Source organism: Diadema antillarum, unplaced genomic scaffold (genome assembly GCF_040938485.1).
Source record: "Diadema antillarum isolate AM-2024a unplaced genomic scaffold, OU_Dant_1.0 seq00000716_RagTag, whole genome shotgun sequence".
NCBI classification, from domain to species: Eukaryota; Metazoa; Echinodermata; class Echinoidea; order Diadematoida; family Diadematidae; genus Diadema; species Diadema antillarum.
The window spans coordinates 500,876-518,221 of NW_027271620.1; the positions used below are offsets into that span (position 1 = coordinate 500,876).

At 39.4% G+C, this 17,346-nt stretch overlaps 1 protein-coding gene across 1 annotated transcript in view; it reads left to right on the forward strand.

Annotated features, from left to right (window-relative positions):
• LOC139737940 (uncharacterized) overlaps positions 1–17,346 on the forward strand; it is a 68,248-nt gene that overhangs the window by 41,251 nt on the left and 9,651 nt on the right. The window contains exon 4 of the mRNA XM_071648604.1: positions 11,529–11,590. Within this exon, the coding sequence (XP_071504705.1) occupies positions 11,529–11,590 (62 nt within the window). The remainder of the gene's footprint in view (positions 1–11,528; positions 11,591–17,346) is intronic.

Below are 17,346 nucleotides of genomic sequence, written 5' to 3' on the forward strand. Positions count from 1 at the left end.
CAAAGAAAACATATCTGAATTTGGGGTAATATTAAGCTTAAACAATAGAGATACGAGTAAATGAATGTCAGAGACAGTACCTCAAAAAAATTAATTCCACTTTTTTGATTTCAGATGATGATATGATGACGTCATGAGTTTTCCTGGCAATATTGGTACTTGAAACGTTATTTCCAATGCATATGCTTTTGTAATATGCAATAGAAATATAGGGTCACCAGACGTTTTAAAGAGCTATGGCGACATAAACAAAAACATGTTTTTTCACTATATTTGCAGAAAGACGCGCGCGCGGAATTTCAACTTTGACGCCAGTGCATTCCTTTGTTATAGGTCAAAATCGAACGGAAATCAATGGATATTGTTACTCAAAGTATCAGAAATCCAAATCAGTCAAAAAAATTGCATTTTCATGTTGATTACGCCCTCTGCGCGCGAAATTGCGCGGACGGACGCGCACGCGAGAAAATGTTTGAAACGCTTAAAATTGTCTGAAACTTCGAGATTTCCCATTGGGAAGTCGTTTTGAGCCTTTTAAAATTTTGACACGCGCAAACGCGCGCATAATGATGACCTGGGTAACTAGCGTTAAAATGTAAGATAGAGCATGACCTGAACTTTATGTCCACCGAAAATGATACAGAAATGATGTCTAGTTATGAAGTTATGATCGATCATGTGACAAGGTCCGAAAATCACAAAATGGCGCCTAGATGACGTCATAGCTATGTTACTGTCATGAAAACCTTATTGTGCCCAGATATTGTTATGAGACATGTTGACTGAAAATGTCATGTCATTCCGTAATGTCATTGTTGAGATATTGACGACACAAAATGTGGCAGAAAGAAAGAAGAATAAAAAAAAAGAGAAATTTTGACAATCACAATAGATGATACGCTGATAGCGTATCACCTAACGAGATATGAAAACTCGTCACACTGAGGACGAGTTAGGTGATACGCTTGGGGTCATCAGATGTCGGTCATCTGTGATCGACAAAGAAAAGAATGTGATATAGGCACCTTGAAGTTATATTGAACCTGCATGCGAAACCGTTTCTCTAACCACTCGGGCACAGGACATCCACGAAAATGTCAAGACAAAAAAAAAAAACCCAAAACAATGTATAGATATAACATGGGAAGAGTCAATGACCACTCAACAAACGTGGCCGTGTGAACATGTATTGCATTGCTAGATGGAAATACGGCCTTGTAACGATTGATGTCGCTAGGCCATTCCTGGCAACTCGGGAAAAATACGTCCCGCAGACATACAACCTATAATCGGCTGGTTTTGATACCTTGCCTTTAATCACAATTTTCAGTGTGATGACGTCATCAAAGTACAAAACGATGATATGGACTTGAAAGACAATTGTTCAAAGTACAACACCTCTGTCGTCGTCATTACATGTACATACTATGATCGGTTTGAAAAACCCAGCCTGCAGAATTTTGCAGCAGTCTACGCAATGTGGTCTCCAACACAAAACAGAGTGATTGTGTGTGTGGGTGTGTGGCTGTGTATAGGTGCGTTTATATACTAACGTGATTTCGACATGGACGAATGTATAATACACCATTGAAGAAAAAAAGTAAAATAGGTAAGTATTTTGTTTCGTGCTCTTATGGGGTTCGAACCGGCACGTGTGCAACCTTACGTCTCTGACACGTAGCCTTTAACCTCTCAGTCATACTTCTCGACGAGAAAATATGAGGAACGTAAGCTTATTATGTGAAAGATGACTCAAGAATCGTTTCGTCCACCTTCCATTCTCATTTTCAGTTTTAAGCTGCAAAATTCTCAACCTGGTGAGAAAATTAAAAAAAATAATAAAATGTATGATTACTGCAGCTTATTGTCTCAGCTACAACATACCTAAGTTTCAGAGGAAATGAAGCAAAATCAAGTGAGGTAAAGGTGCTTGAGCATTATCGAGTCAATGCATGGTTAAAAAACAAACATCCCCTCCCATAGACATAACATATAATCTTCGCTGATTTTGGTATCTTGCCTTTAATCACATCTTCTAGCATGATGACGTCAGGCCTCGAATGAACCGACGGCCACGGCCGTCGGTGCCCCTCTCGTTGGCCGCAATGCCTTTTGTTTTTTGATCAAAGTTACGGCCAAAAAAAATGTGCCCTTTTTCTTGGGGCCGTGGTGCCCTTTTGGAATGAAAGTTATTATTTATGACGTATGATATGCCCTTTCTCAGTCTCTTTAATAAGCTTGAACAACTTTCCTGATCTCAAATATCATACCTTCAGTTCAGTCGCGTCCCGATATATCTGATTCAAACTCAAAGTATCTTTCCGAGATACGAGACGACGTGTGTACGTACATGTACGCCCGACCGGCTTTTACCGTCCCGACTGCCTCCGCAGCGCAGCGGCCGCGAGTATGTACTAGCTAGGCAGCGCATATTCAAATAGAGTAGCAAAGAGTGAACTCCAAGTTCACCAAGAAAAAAGAAAAATCCCACGATGTGTGCCAGACTGGGGAATGGGGAGGGGTGGAGAGAGAGAGAGAGACCAATCAACAGAAGAAACCGCGCGTACTGGCACATTCTTGGAGGTCATGAACTGTCTGTCACAGACTAATCATAGCAATCTACACGCGCGCAAATTCCTTTGCCTTGTGGTTTTGCCAGCCAGCTGTCGGAATGTGCTTTGAAGTTTCATTGCAGCCTGGCCTGGCTGGCCTGAAAGGGTGTCGAGTTTCAATCAATACCTACTGTTGTTTTATTCCTGTTTTAAAAAATGTCGTTTCACCTGATAGAAACGCGGAGATCGGGAATGTGTTACAGCTGTAGGGAAGAGGTTTTTGTTGTGTGTTGCACTTTGTGTGTGTGTGTGTGTGTGTGTGTGTGTTTGTTTGTTTGTTTGTTTGTTTTTCTCAGTTTGTTTTTCTTCTTTCTTTTTTCATAAACACCAAACATGCCCTTTCCAATGTGGCCTTGGTGCCCCTCTGACTGACTTAAGTGCCCTGGCCTCTTGGAAAAAGTGCCCTTTTCTAAATGGCCTTGCCCCTCCAAAATCCTATTTCGAGGCCTGTGACGTCATCAAATTAAAAAACATCGATATGGACTTGAAAGACAGTTGTTCAATGTATATAGTATTAATCGTACGTTGTTAGTTTGCTATTGACATGTCGACAAACACATGAATATGAAGCAGCTATTAGTACCTGTGTGAAATTATTATAGGCATGGTTATTAAATTCCCCTAAAATTTCCTTATAATTGCTTTATTTTTACACACAGTTAAGCTATCCCTTTAAACTCGTCACAGTTTAATTAGAATCATTAACATCATACATTAGTACCATATTCAGTTCCATAGCTGATCACGTTTGCTAATTAATTAAGATTAATTGTCTAGAATGTGTCATATGGCCAACCTGTATACACACGTGTACACACACACACAATTCTAATATGTATGTATCAAACCTCTGTAACACAACTTTGAACTAACTGTAGGAATTATCGCTGCACTTATCATACATACTTTTTATCACTATCTGAAACTCCACAAAAAACACTAATTGACAAATAATCATCAATACAGAAGACTGACATAAAGGAACAATTCAAATACCTTTTTTGACAATGTATAGCTTGTTACATGTATAAAATCAGCACAAAGTAACCACGACTACATTGTGTTACTGAATTGATATGAACAAATTTCATTTTGTTACAATATACCATGGTCAGTTTGAAAAGCCCAGCCTGCAAAATTTTGCAGCAGTCGAAGCAATGCAGTCTCCAACGCAAAACAAAGGGATACTGTGTGAGTGTGTGCGTATAGGTGTGTTTACATGCGATCGTGATTTCTACATGGACAAAGGTGTAGTACTTTTTTTGAAGATAAAAAAGTTTTTAAAAAATTATTATTTTCTTTTGTGCTCTTGTGAGGTTCGAACCCGTACGTGTGCAACCTCACGTTTCTGAGACGACGCCTCTAACCACTCGGCCATACGTCTCGACGAGAAAATTAGAGGAACGTAAACTTATATACCTGAAAGACGAATCAGGAATCGTTTCGTCCGCATTCCATTCTCATTTTCAGTTTTAAATTGCAAAATTGTCCAACCTGGTGAGGAGATTTCAAAGAATAAAATGCATGATTACTGCAGCTTATTGTCACAGCTACAACATACTTAAGTTTCAGAGGAAATGAAGCAAAATCAGCCGAGATAAAGGTGCTTAGACGTTGTCAAGTCCAATGCATGGTTTTTAAAAAAAATCACCTCCCATAGACATAACACGTAAACTTGTCCGATTTTGAGTGTTTACCTTTAATCACAATTAAAAGTATGATGACGTCATCAATTTCAAAACCATGACATGGACTTGAAAGGCAAATGTTCAAAGTACAACATATCTGAATTTGGGATAATATTGAGCTTAAACAACAGAGATACGAGCAAATGAATGTCAGAAACAGTACCTCAAAAAAATTAATTCCACTTTTTTGATTTCAGATGATGATATGATGACGTCATAATGGATTTATGGAAATATTAATACTTGAAACGTTATTTCCAATTCATATGTTTTTGTAATATGCAATAAAAACATAGGGTAACCAGACGTTTTAAAGAGCTATGGCGAAATAAACAAAGACATGTTTTTCGCTATATTTGCACATAGACGCGCACATCGAAATTTCAACTTTGACGCCAACGCATTCCTTTGTTATAGGTCAAAATTGATCAAAAATCAATGGATATTGTTACTTAATGTATCAGGAATCCAAATCAGTCAAAAAATGTGCATTTTCATGTTGCTTACAGCGCACTACGCGCGAAAATGTGCGGACGGATGCGAACGCGCGAAACGCTTAAAATTGTCTGAAACTTCGAGATTTCCCATTGGTAAGTTGTTTTGGAGCCTTTTAAAAGTTTGACGCGCGCGTAATAATGTCCTAGGTAATTAGCATTAAAAAGTGCCTATCAGGCACCATTTTGTGATTTTCAGACCATGTTACATGATCGATCATAACTTCATAACTAAAGGTCATTTCTGTATCATTTTTTGTGGACATAAAGTTCAGGTCACGTTCTATCTTACTTCCTTAATGCTAATTACCTAGGACATCATTAAGAGCGCGTCAAACTTTTAAAAGGCTCAAAACAACTTTCCAATGGGAAATCTCGAAGTTTCAGACAAAAAGTGTTTCAAACAATTTTGCGCTGTGCGCGTCCGTACCGCGCATTTTCGCAGTCAGCAACATGAAAATACACTTTTTTGATCGATTTGGATTCATGATACTTTGAGCAACAATATCCATTGATTTCTGATCGATTCCGACAATAACAAGCAATGCACTTGCGTCAAAGTTCAAATTTCGCGGTGCGCGTCTATGTGCAAATATAGTGAAAAAACATGTCTTTGTTTATTTCACCATAGCTCTTTAAAACGTCTGGTGACCCTATGTTTTTATTGTATATTACAAAAGCATATAAATTGGACATAACGTTTCAGTATCATTATTTCCATATATATATTATGACGTCATCATATCGTCATCTGAAATAAAAAAGTGGAATTAATTTTTTTTGAGGTACTGTTTCTGACATTCATTTGCTCGTATCTCTGTTGTTTAAGCTCAATAATTCCCAAATTCAGATATGTTGTACTTTGAACATTTGCCTTTCAAGTCCATGTCATGGTTTTGAAATTTGATGACGTCATCATACAGTTGTACCTCTCTTATCCGGCCTCCCTTTATCCGGATCTCTCTATTATACGGACGCAATGTTGCCGTGAATTTTTATTAATTTTTAAATAATTACGGGAGGAAAGGGGGATTCCCAACTCCTTGAGAACTCCTACACAAACACACATGAATTACATACTTGATACATTTCTTAATAATTATTTAGGTAAATCATCCCAAGAATTTATAAAAGAAAATGATTTCATTCTTGCAAACACGAAGCTCTATTTTGGGGTCTGTTACTGAGTGTAACAATGAAAAGGTTGCAGTATACACATTACTACATGTGGTACTACAATGGGCTACATCAGTACACATGTCTACGTATATGTATAAAGCATTGACTCTCCCGTATCCGGCCAAATCCCTTATCCGGATGAGCCCTGGTCCCGACTTGTCCGGATACGAGAGGTTCAACTGTACTTTAAATTGTGTTTAAAGGTAAAAGACGCAAAATCGGACAAGTTTACGTGTTATGTCTATGGGAAGTGATTTTTTTTAAAACCATGCATTGACTTGACAACGTTTAAGCACCTTTACCTCAGCTGATTTTGCTTCATTTCCTCTGAAACTTAAGTATGTTGTAGCTGAGACAATAAGCTGCAGTAATCATGCATTTTATTCTTTGAAATCTCCTCATCAGGTTGACAATTTTGCAGTTTTAAAACTGAAAATGAGAATGGAATGTGGACGAAACGATTCCTGATTCATCTTTCACATACATAAGTTTACGTTACTCGTATATTTCTCGTCGAGACATATGGCCAAGTGGTCAAAGGCGACGTCTCAGAGACGCGTGAGGTTGCACACGTGCGGGTTCGAACCCCACAAGATCACGAAACAAAATACTTAGCTATTTTACTTTTTTTTCGTCAATTTTGTATTACATATTCGTCCATGTAGAAATCACGTTCGTATATACTGTACATAAACGCACTTATACACACAGAGAGACACACACACACACCATATCCCTCTTTTTTGTGTTGGAGACCACATTGCTTCGACTGCTGCAAAATTTTGCAGGCTGACTTTGTCAAACCGATCATAGTATGTAATGACGACGACGGAGGTGTTGCACTTTGAACAATTGTCTTTCAAGACCATGTCATTGTTTTGTACTTTGATGACGTCATCACACTGAAAATTGTGATTAAAGGCAAGGTATCAAAACCAGCCGATTACAGGTTTTATGTCTACAGGACGTATTTTTCCAAAGTTGCCAGAAATGGCATAGCGACATCAGTCGTTACAAGGCCGCATTTCCGTCTAGCAATGCAATACATGTTCACGCGGCCACGTTTGTTGAGTGGGCATTGACTTTTTCCCCCTGTAATATCTATACATTTCTTTTTTGTCTTACCATTTCCGTGGATGTCCCATGGCCGAGTGGTTAGAGAAACGGTTTTGCATGCATGCTCAATATAACTTCAAGGTGCCTATATCACATTCTTTTCTTTGTTGATCACAGATGACCAACTGCATCTGATGACCCAAGCGTATCACCTAACTCGTCAGTGTGACGAGTTTCATATCTCGTTTTAATTTAATTTTTGCTTAATGTCATCCAAAGAAACCTGGAAGTGGAATGAGAAAGATGCGCTGAAGACCTTTTTTTTTTTTTTTTTTTTTTTGCTTGTCCGCTGAAGAAATTCGGAAGTGGCATCCAATGTTGCGCTGTTATGAAGTCCTTTTTGTTTTTGTTAGCTCATGAAAGACAAGACGAAGACAACAATGCACCGCGTAGTGCTGCCTCTGCATCAACAAGATGCATCAATCTATAAATAGATCATTACGCACAAATCACATAGATTTTGCCTAACTCGATGGCTCAAATCCACTGACAGCACCGTAACAGCGCACATGTCTAACAGCACTCTAACAGTGCTTTCTGTGAGGTCATTTTGCCCGTGCTGTTAGTGGCTGATATGTTAGTGACTTGTTAGCGCAAACAAACCTCCCACTAACAGCGTTTCTGTGTGGCAGGTACTGGTCTTTTGTTTAATTTTGACATGTACATACAAACTGTATGTGCAAAAGGCATATTTTGAGTCTTACACAGGCTATTACAGTTGTACCTACCAAGTTTCATAACTTTAGAAATATGACCTTCAGTAATGAATAGAGATATACACTATGTAGTCCAACAGTTTACAGACTAATCACACTGACATCATGCATTAGTGACCAGAATGAAACTGTATCCATACTATCTAGAAATCATATTAACCAATGAGTAAAAAAAGATAAATAATAAATCATGACAATTAAAAGATCATAAGACATGAGATGATGTGTTAGATACTGTAAACACTCTTTATTGTAGAAGACTGTACCTTTTTTTTTTGTCGTGAAAAATATCTAAAGTCGTGGTTGCACCTTAGATAATGAATGCAAGAAAATCCCAGCTCACTTGTACTGTAGCTGCATATGTGCACAACAATTGCAAGAGGCCAAATTATGTATTATCTGTATTGACAATTGTGTCATGCACTTGTGATCATCAGTAGAATATGTCCAAACTGTAACTCATCTCACTGCCCGTACACTTGCAGCATGTGTGATATCTGCGATGCAGGCTGACGCTACAGGTCATTGTATGTAGTGTACCGTACATGTACAGAATTCATCGCATAATCGGGACAGGTTGGGAGTAGCAAACACGGCCCCTTTAAGCGGGGGTGCCCGATTTCGCGATGAGCACTCACCATACACTAACGGCATACGACATGCACACACACACACACACACATGCATACTGACGTATTGTACATGTACATGAATACACAACCACACTACCCCTCGGCGCGACCCTGTAGCTCATTCACAACTGAGGAAGATTGTGACGTACACACAGATCACGATGTATTGAAAGTTGAAACACTCAGAGAAGAGGAATTTGGACTTTGCCCTCAAAGTGTATGACTGAGATTAAACAACGTACACAGCCTGAGTTGTGTGAGCAAGGCATGTTTTTTATTGGATGTGAGTAGGAATTGCAAGCGAGCACATGGCTTTGCTTATGTAGGGGAGAAGAATGTTCGCGAAAGCATGTGTTTCGCTATGGCATGGATACACGCGCTTTCGTGGCTATGCATGTACGTGTACTGGATGGATGGAGGTCAAAACACACCAGTCTGAAGCTTGCTTTGTAAGTTCGATGTAAACGACAACTGATAGGGAATCTTTGAAACATTGTTGTTGGTATTTTGGTAGATTTTTTTGTGTAAATTATCAACAAAATCAAAGATCGCTTGAAGAAAAATTGTCCCGTTTATCGGAGGTCCCTGCCCGATTCTCCAGTGAAAAATAACATGCATTGGAAATGTTTCTGGGAAGCGTATGTCATTTAAGCGAAGGTTCCCGATTATCAGATGCCCGATTATGCGATGAATACTGTACCACCACACAGGCAGACACAGCAACACACACAATGAAGTTCCTACCTGGTAATACCACATGCTTTCATGAGCATAAACAATGGACAGTGTGGCAAAAATCTTTGTTACTTCTTCCTGTTTCGTTTTCCAGAAGAAAGCAGCATGACATTGTCATCAGGGCAGTTATACAACAAAGTTAACAATCTCCATTATACTGGATTTTTCTTTAAGTCTAGAAATGATCAAAATCTGATTGCTGTTAAAAGAAAAATCTTCATGTGTACTGTACAATTTTTTTTTTTTTTTTGCCCTGAAAGAAACAGCAATCAACTTTGCTCACTAATAACTAATACAACATTCATGAATGTCAGATTAACAAATTAATCATAGAGTAGCAGTAATTCACAGAAAAAATTAAGTTGTGCAGTGTGTGTGTGTGTGTGTGTGTGTGTTTAATTTTCTGTTAGCATGTGTAACATGTAAATGTAGATAAATGTGTCGAATGTCAAAATATTGACAAAATTATAACTGTTTCATTGAGGAAAACACTATCAGTGTACCTGAGTACCTGTGTCTGTGTGTTTTGTTTTGTTGTTTTCTGCCCAATGTCCAAAGTCAGGTGTGCCTGAATGAACTAGAATGTTTATGGTATGCTGTGCACACACACATTCTAAAAAAAAAAGTGGCAGAAGTGAGTAACTAATCAGATTCTGACAATATTCAAATGGTGATCTAAGCAGACTTGAATCATCTAATAAATGAAGGGGCTGTGTTCCTTGGCACAAATAATGATCACATGAAAAGTGTAGGGGTACCAGTTGATATTATACAAATGACACACAGGTCTGAGGTGCGTCAGTCGGAATTTGTGTGCATAAGGTAACTATGAATGCTTTTAACCCACGAGGCGTAGCCGAGTGGGTTAAGGCTAAATTCCATAGTTACTCGCATGCACACTATATTCCGACTGACGCACGAAAAGACATGTGCATCATCTGATTTATAGAATGGGTAATTTTCTTGCCAAAAACCCCTTTTTCTATTGTGTTACCCGATGACAAAATTACTGGATGCATTTCCTTTTGGTGTGGCATACACATACATTGTACCATGCATCAGTTTTTACTGGACGCACGGCCAGCCATGCATCAATAAATATTATAAAATGGGTTCAAGAACGTAGCCAATAGGAAGCGCTGAAACGAGTCATGTGGGCTTTGATTACTTTAGTACCATTGCACTGCAGTACCAGTGTGCACTCAATCAGTTGTTACAAGTGCGTTGGGCGCTACTATATGCGCTGTCAATCCTGTAAACAACTTCTAGTTCGGGCTGCCGGCCGGCCTTTCTTGTGTGCATAACAGATTATGTGGCGTACGTATACAGTACTCTTATACATACAGTATGGTTGGGGCACCATCTATCGGCAGGGCACTTTCCCATCGGCACCCTGCGTATCATGGCTGTTTGCGTATAGAACGAAAAGGTACGCGCGGGATTTAGTGTCATTAGCTATAAAGACAATAAAAACGAAGAAACGAAAATCAAACTCAAACAAACCAAGCTAAAAATTACACATCCGCTCAGTAACGACGCATGGCTGTGAAATTCACGTGTATTACCTATGGCCTGTGAAATTCACGTGTATTACCTATGCTGTGAAATTCACATGTATACTTATGGAGGGGAGGGGGTGCCGATCGCAAGGTTCCCTTTTTAGCTGCGCGAAGAAAACGGAACGCACGCACTAAAATTGCGCTATTTTAAAACAGAGATTCATTATCAACGAGACGGTCATGACATTCAAAACTGCAGTATTTATGGCATATTTGAGGTAAGAATTAGGTGGATTTGTGTTACATTTTTAGAATAAACAAGCTACAGATCCTTAGGGTGACGATACGTGGTACCCCCAACCCTACTTACATGTGCGGGATTTCTGAGTGCGACGTGTTTGACTCTACTCTCTCGAGCGAGTGCTACATGTAGCTGACTTGTATTGACCCACAAAGGTACGGTACGTGAAAAATGCTGTTAGTTTTCGACCCATTTTATAAAACAAATGCACAGGATTATTTCGTGTCGTGCATGTTTCACAATTGTAAATACCCTCGAGTGCGCTACGCCTCCACTAACGCACTCTATCCTGTGCATCATTTGTATAATGATGCATGGTTGTTTTAGCCAATAGGCGTCTCCTACTGGGTGCGCGAACGCTTGCTTAGTGCGGTTACAAGAACGCATACTCTTGCTACAAGTGTGCGATAACATGTTTACCACTGTCACTCAGCGTGCGGCCAGTAAAAATCAACACATAGCTCTCGACCAATGAGATCGCAGGATTCTCGCTACCCATTCTATAATGTGCAATGATGGAATTACTCTAGTTTTGTTGCTGTGTTTATCTTTACAGAAGAGAGCAAGAACTGAAGGAATAGATGCAGTGTTGCTGCAAAAGCTGAAGAAACGTCACAAGTAAGTCATCATACTCTTCCAAGCCATGATCATCAAAGAAGTGGTTGGCTTTTCGTGAATTAGCACATTCATAAAGCATGATTGGAAACCGAAGTCTAAATATAAATGTTGATTAAGTGAAAGCAGCAATGTTTGCACATCCGTGAAAGCTTGAGGAATATTGGACAATTGATGAAAATATTTTGAAGTTTTAAAAGTTCCTGTGCTTTCATCACTGGATAAGGACACTACTACACCTTAAAATGATGTATAATGACACAATATAAAGAAATTCAACATGTTTTCACTTTCCTAGCATTATGAAAGAGTACTTGACTTTCCTCTTTCATAAATCAGGTGGAATAATATTACTCGTAACATATTGTCAGTAACAAATTGATGGATGCTGTACGTTTTGTGAAAAAAAAAAAATGTTTTGTGGAATGCATGTTATGTTTTCTTCATATTGGTGTCCAAAACGACTTGTGCTGTAGTAGTTTCCTTATCAAGCACTGATGGCATCAAACTTTTAAAAATTAATCACTTTTTAATTGATTGTCTGATTTTCCTCAAACTTCCAAGGATGTGTTCTACCAGCATTGCTGCTTTTACTTAATCCACATTTGTTTTGGGACTTTGGTTTCCTTTAAGATTCAGTATCACTTAAATAAGCTAACATATTGAGTTCAATGTGCATATCCTGTACATCTCTGCATAGGACAAAAAGCTACATATAGTTACGATGTCATTAAGCATTTACAGTCTATAAAGTTACATGTTTCATGTGCTAGGAACCTCATTAATTTGACAAAAGAAGGATGAGTATCATTAAATGCCTGAAGGTCCAGGGAAATCACACTATAAAGGCCTTTATAAACATTCAAATAACTGTAAGTGTGTGTAATCCACGCTTACATTCCTTTGAAAATCTGAGAATTGAGCAAAAAAAAAGAAAGAAAAGTACTACCCAAATTTTGAGGATTTCATGCTAGCAACACCCTGCCCCAAAAAATATAAATTGTAGGCGTGGCTTGTGACGCGTCATTGTGATGTCATATTGGGAATTCATAACCAGTCAGTTGTGTGGTTAAGTCCTACAAATTGTTTCACCTTTCACATTAGATGTTGAATGGGCGTCAAACGGAATTGAATAACTTTTTTTTGCATCATTTTTCATGTGAAACTAAAAGATTCCTTCCTCTTCATGTTGTTACAATGTAGTTTGGGTAGATTATGTGATTTTTAAGTGTTTCAGAGGACATTCTTTCTATAGAAAGCCATGAGCAGACAATATTCGGTAGACTCATTACAGTCATTTCTTTAGTTTGGCGGGCCAATCGGGCCAATCTTGTGATGCAGTGCAATACAGTACTCTCCGCATAATCAGGTATCGCTTTAAACGGGTACTCCGTTTAATTGGGTAGCAATGTAAAAATCAGTTCCAACGCACATAAAATTACCTGATAATCGGGTTGCCTCTCTGCATAAATGGGTAAATAATTTCCTGTAGTGTAATTTCTTCCACATTCAATCGCAGATGTCACACTTTTAGAAATCATGAATGTCAAATTTTCCTCTCTTAATTTTTCTCTGCTTAATTTGCAAAGAAGACTGATCATTGGGGAGTGATTTAACATGGAAACACATGTACCAGTACCGACTTGCCACACGTAAACGAACATTACACATGTAGCTGGCACTCACAATTGAATAGATAGACGGGAGTTGAACACACTTGCGCTCCTCCCTTTCTCCGCAGCAACATTCACAATACGAGAAGTTTGCAACAAAAATCAGGCCATGCACCACCTCCATAATTTTGCTTTTCCCCAGTCACTTCTCGAAAAGTAACCCGACGTTCTACATGACTAGTGCACGCAAACAGACGTGTTCATTTCGGAAAACGCCTCCGTGTTTAATAGCGAGGAGTCTATCAATAGTCAAACGACAAAGTTTTTTGAAGACATAATATTATTTGTCCGTAAAAATGAGTGTAAATTATTGCTCGTGACTGAGCAAGTGTAAGGTATGTATAATGTGCCGTGCAAGCACGCGTGTTAAGCATACAGTGATTTGAAGGTGTTTGGTGCCGTGTATACAATGCATTTACATACACATTGTGTGTGTCAATTATGAATGAGACGTGTTCTTCTGTTAATCGGGTACTCCGCTTAATCGGGTAAGAAACGCTCTGCCCGAGCCTACCCGATTATGCGGAGAGTACTGTATTGAAAAATTTAACAACTGGTTTAAAAGTCCACGATATCGTTTTATCTCCGTCCAGCTACAATGTACGCCCAGTACTCACATGCTCGCACTTGCTGCAGCTACTGTATGTGCCTTTAGGTCTAAGTCTAAGTCTTTGAGCTTTGGCTTGAAATTTGGCACATGTCACTGCTATAGTACTTACATGTACACCTGTGTAGATGTGCAAACTTTCCATGGTATCAGTATATTTTGATTGAAAATCATCCAATATTACCGTGGATTAAGTTAACTCCCTCAGTCTTTGAGCATCTAGCTTGAAATTTGGCACATGTGACCACTATAGTACATAGATGTGCAAACTTTATCTTTCGTCGTTGTTGAACAATGCATGCCATGGTATCAGCATATTTTGATTGAAAATCATGCAAAAACAGTGGATGCAGTTAACTCCCTCAGTCTTTGAGAATTTGGCTTGAAATTTGGCACATGTAACTGCTATAGTGCTTAGATGTGCAAACTTATTCTTTTGTCATTGTTGAACAATGTGTTTCCATGGTAACAGCATATATTTTGAATGAAAACTCATGATTACAAAAATACAGTAAACCTCGCTTAATCGACATCGCATAAGTCGACAACTCGCGTAAGTCAACATGATTTTCAGTGCCAACTTATCTGAAATATGTGTTAATTCCCTCGTCCTAAGTCGACATAATTTCTCACTAATTTCTCACTAAATTCTCATCGCCATTCTCTGAAAAAGAATTGTTTTCCCGCTCCAAATTTGCGACATTTCTACTTGCTCATTCGCTCAGTGAACGGCACGGTAGCATACATTCGCGCCAATACATTCATTGTCTTGTACGCCTGAATAAAAAGGGCATACAAGGCAGTTCTTCTCCCTTTTCTCCTCTCTTTAGTGTCTGTGTCTGTGTGTATCGTTTCGTGCAGGTCAGCGTGATGCAACTTACGGTGCAAATGTGGAGCTAAAGCTGCATGGTCCCCCTAAACAAAAAAGTCCTGTGGTACTCCCTGTGGTACTTGTCGGTACCAACACAATGTACCACACACTTGTACTGTTACCACAGGAACTGTGTGGTACTGTACCACAGGCTTGTAGGGTACTCCCTGTAGTACTTGTCAGTACCACACAATGTACCACATAAATAAATGTTACCACAGGAACTGTGTGGTACTGTTTTACAGGCTCATGTGGTACTCCCTGTGGTACTGGTTGGTACCACACAATGTACCACACAAATATATGTTAACACAGGAACTGTGTGGTACTTGTGTCACAGGCTCGTGTGGTACTCGGGGATGTACCACAGGGCAATACCACAGGACATTACCACAGGAAAGTAACACAGGACAGTACCAAAAAGACAGTATACACACAAATTGTCCTGTGGTATTTTAGGACGTATACCACACGACAGTACCACAGGACAGTACCACATGAATTGTCCTGTGGTATTTTGGGACGTACCACAGGAGAGTACAACAGGAAAGTACCACAGGATAGTACCACAGGACAGTACCACACGACTTGTTCTGTGGTATTTTAGGACGTACCACAGGACAGTACCACAGGAAAGTACCCTGTACCACAGGATAGTACCACAGGACAGTACCACACGACTTGTCCTGTGGACAGTACCACACGACTCGTCCTGTGGTATTTTGGGACATACCACAGGACAGTACCACAGGAATTGTCCTGTGGTATTTTGGGACGTACCACATGACAGTACTACAGGATATTACCACAGGACAGTACCTCACGACTTGTCCTGTGGTATTTGTGGACGTACCACAGGACAGTGCCACAGGGCAGTACCACAGGACAATACCACAGGGCAGTACCATAGGACAGTACCACAGGGCCGTACCACAGGACAATACCACAGGGCAGTACCACAGGACAGTACCACAGGAAAGTACCACAGGATAGTACCACAGGACAGTACCACACGACTTGTCCTGTGGTATTTTGGGACGTACCACAGGGCAGTACCACAGGATAGTACCACAGGACAGTACCACATGACATGTCCTGTGGTATTTTGGGACGTACCACAGGACAGTACCACAGGAAAGTACCACAGGATAGTACCACATGTCTTGTCCTGTGGTATTTTGGGACGTACCACAGGACAGTACCACACGAATTGTCCTGTGGAATTTTGGGACGTACCACAGGACAGTACGACAGGAATTCCTGTGGTAATTTCGATGTATACCACAGGAGAGTACCACAGGAACTGTCCAAAATCCCACAGGAAAATCATAATATGGTGCTATTCCACACAGAAGTACCACACAGCAAATTAAATTCGTTAGTACCACAGAAAAATGCTACAGGATATTCTTTTTTTTTCTTAACATTTTATACCAGAGGACTATCACATCAGGAGAATATCAAACAGCAGTACCACACAGGAAAATTGTAAGGCAGAATCAACTGAAATTTATAACAAAAATACAAACAAAAAAGCACATATTAATATTCCTCAATTAATTGATAGATGAGTTATGCTGTGAATTATAGCAATTGATTTGCCATTACTTATCCTGTCTTATACTCCTACAATATTACATATTTAGTGAAAGTGCTGATGTAAAGCATGAGAAATTTCATAAGGACTTCTGTGGTACTCCTGTGGTACTCCTGTGGTACTCCTGTGGTACTCCTGTGGTACAAATTTTTACATAGCTCATGAATATTCATAAAAAGCACTCTAGATTTTAGAAAATACATATATGACTTAAAAAGTCAAAGTATTAATAATGGAACTTACTTTGAACTTTATGAAAGATTGTCTAATTATGTTATGTTATTCCCAATATCATAGATATTGTTATGAAAGTGTAATTTCATATCTTGATAATAAAGTATAATCGAGTTAGTAACCATGCCCTAATGCTTTACGGATAGACGGCCATATATATATGTACTGATACGTTCGATGGCTACCTAGGAATAGAATATGACTATATAGATCTATTATAGGCCTAGATTGGCACTTGGCCATTAGACTCTCGTTTGAGGTTATATGTTACGAGTAGGACAGGTTATTAAGTAGGGCCATGTTTGTCCTGAAATCCATCACTCACCTATCAGGAATATTCCTTGATATGTGGCTAAAATTCTCCCAATTTTTTTTTTTTCGATCGTATCCTGTGTGGTACTCTCCTGTGGTACCATGGAAATGCTGTGTGGTATTGTCCTGTGGTAATGCTGTGTGGTAATAATCGACCTGTGGTACTGTCCCAAAATACCACAGGACAGTTCCTGTGGTACTGTTCTGTGGTACTAGTCCTATGGTACTGCCCTGTGGTATGTCCCAAAATACCACAGGAATTCCTGTGGTACTGTCCTGTGGTACTGTTCTGTGGTACCGGTCCTGTGGTACTTTCCTGTGGTACTGCCCTGTGGTACGTCCCAAAATACCACAGGAATTCCTGTGGTACTGTTCTGTGGTACCGGTCCTGTGGTACTTTCCTGTGGTACTGCCCTGTGGTACGTCCCAAAATACCACAGGAATTCCTGTGGTACCGTCCTGTGG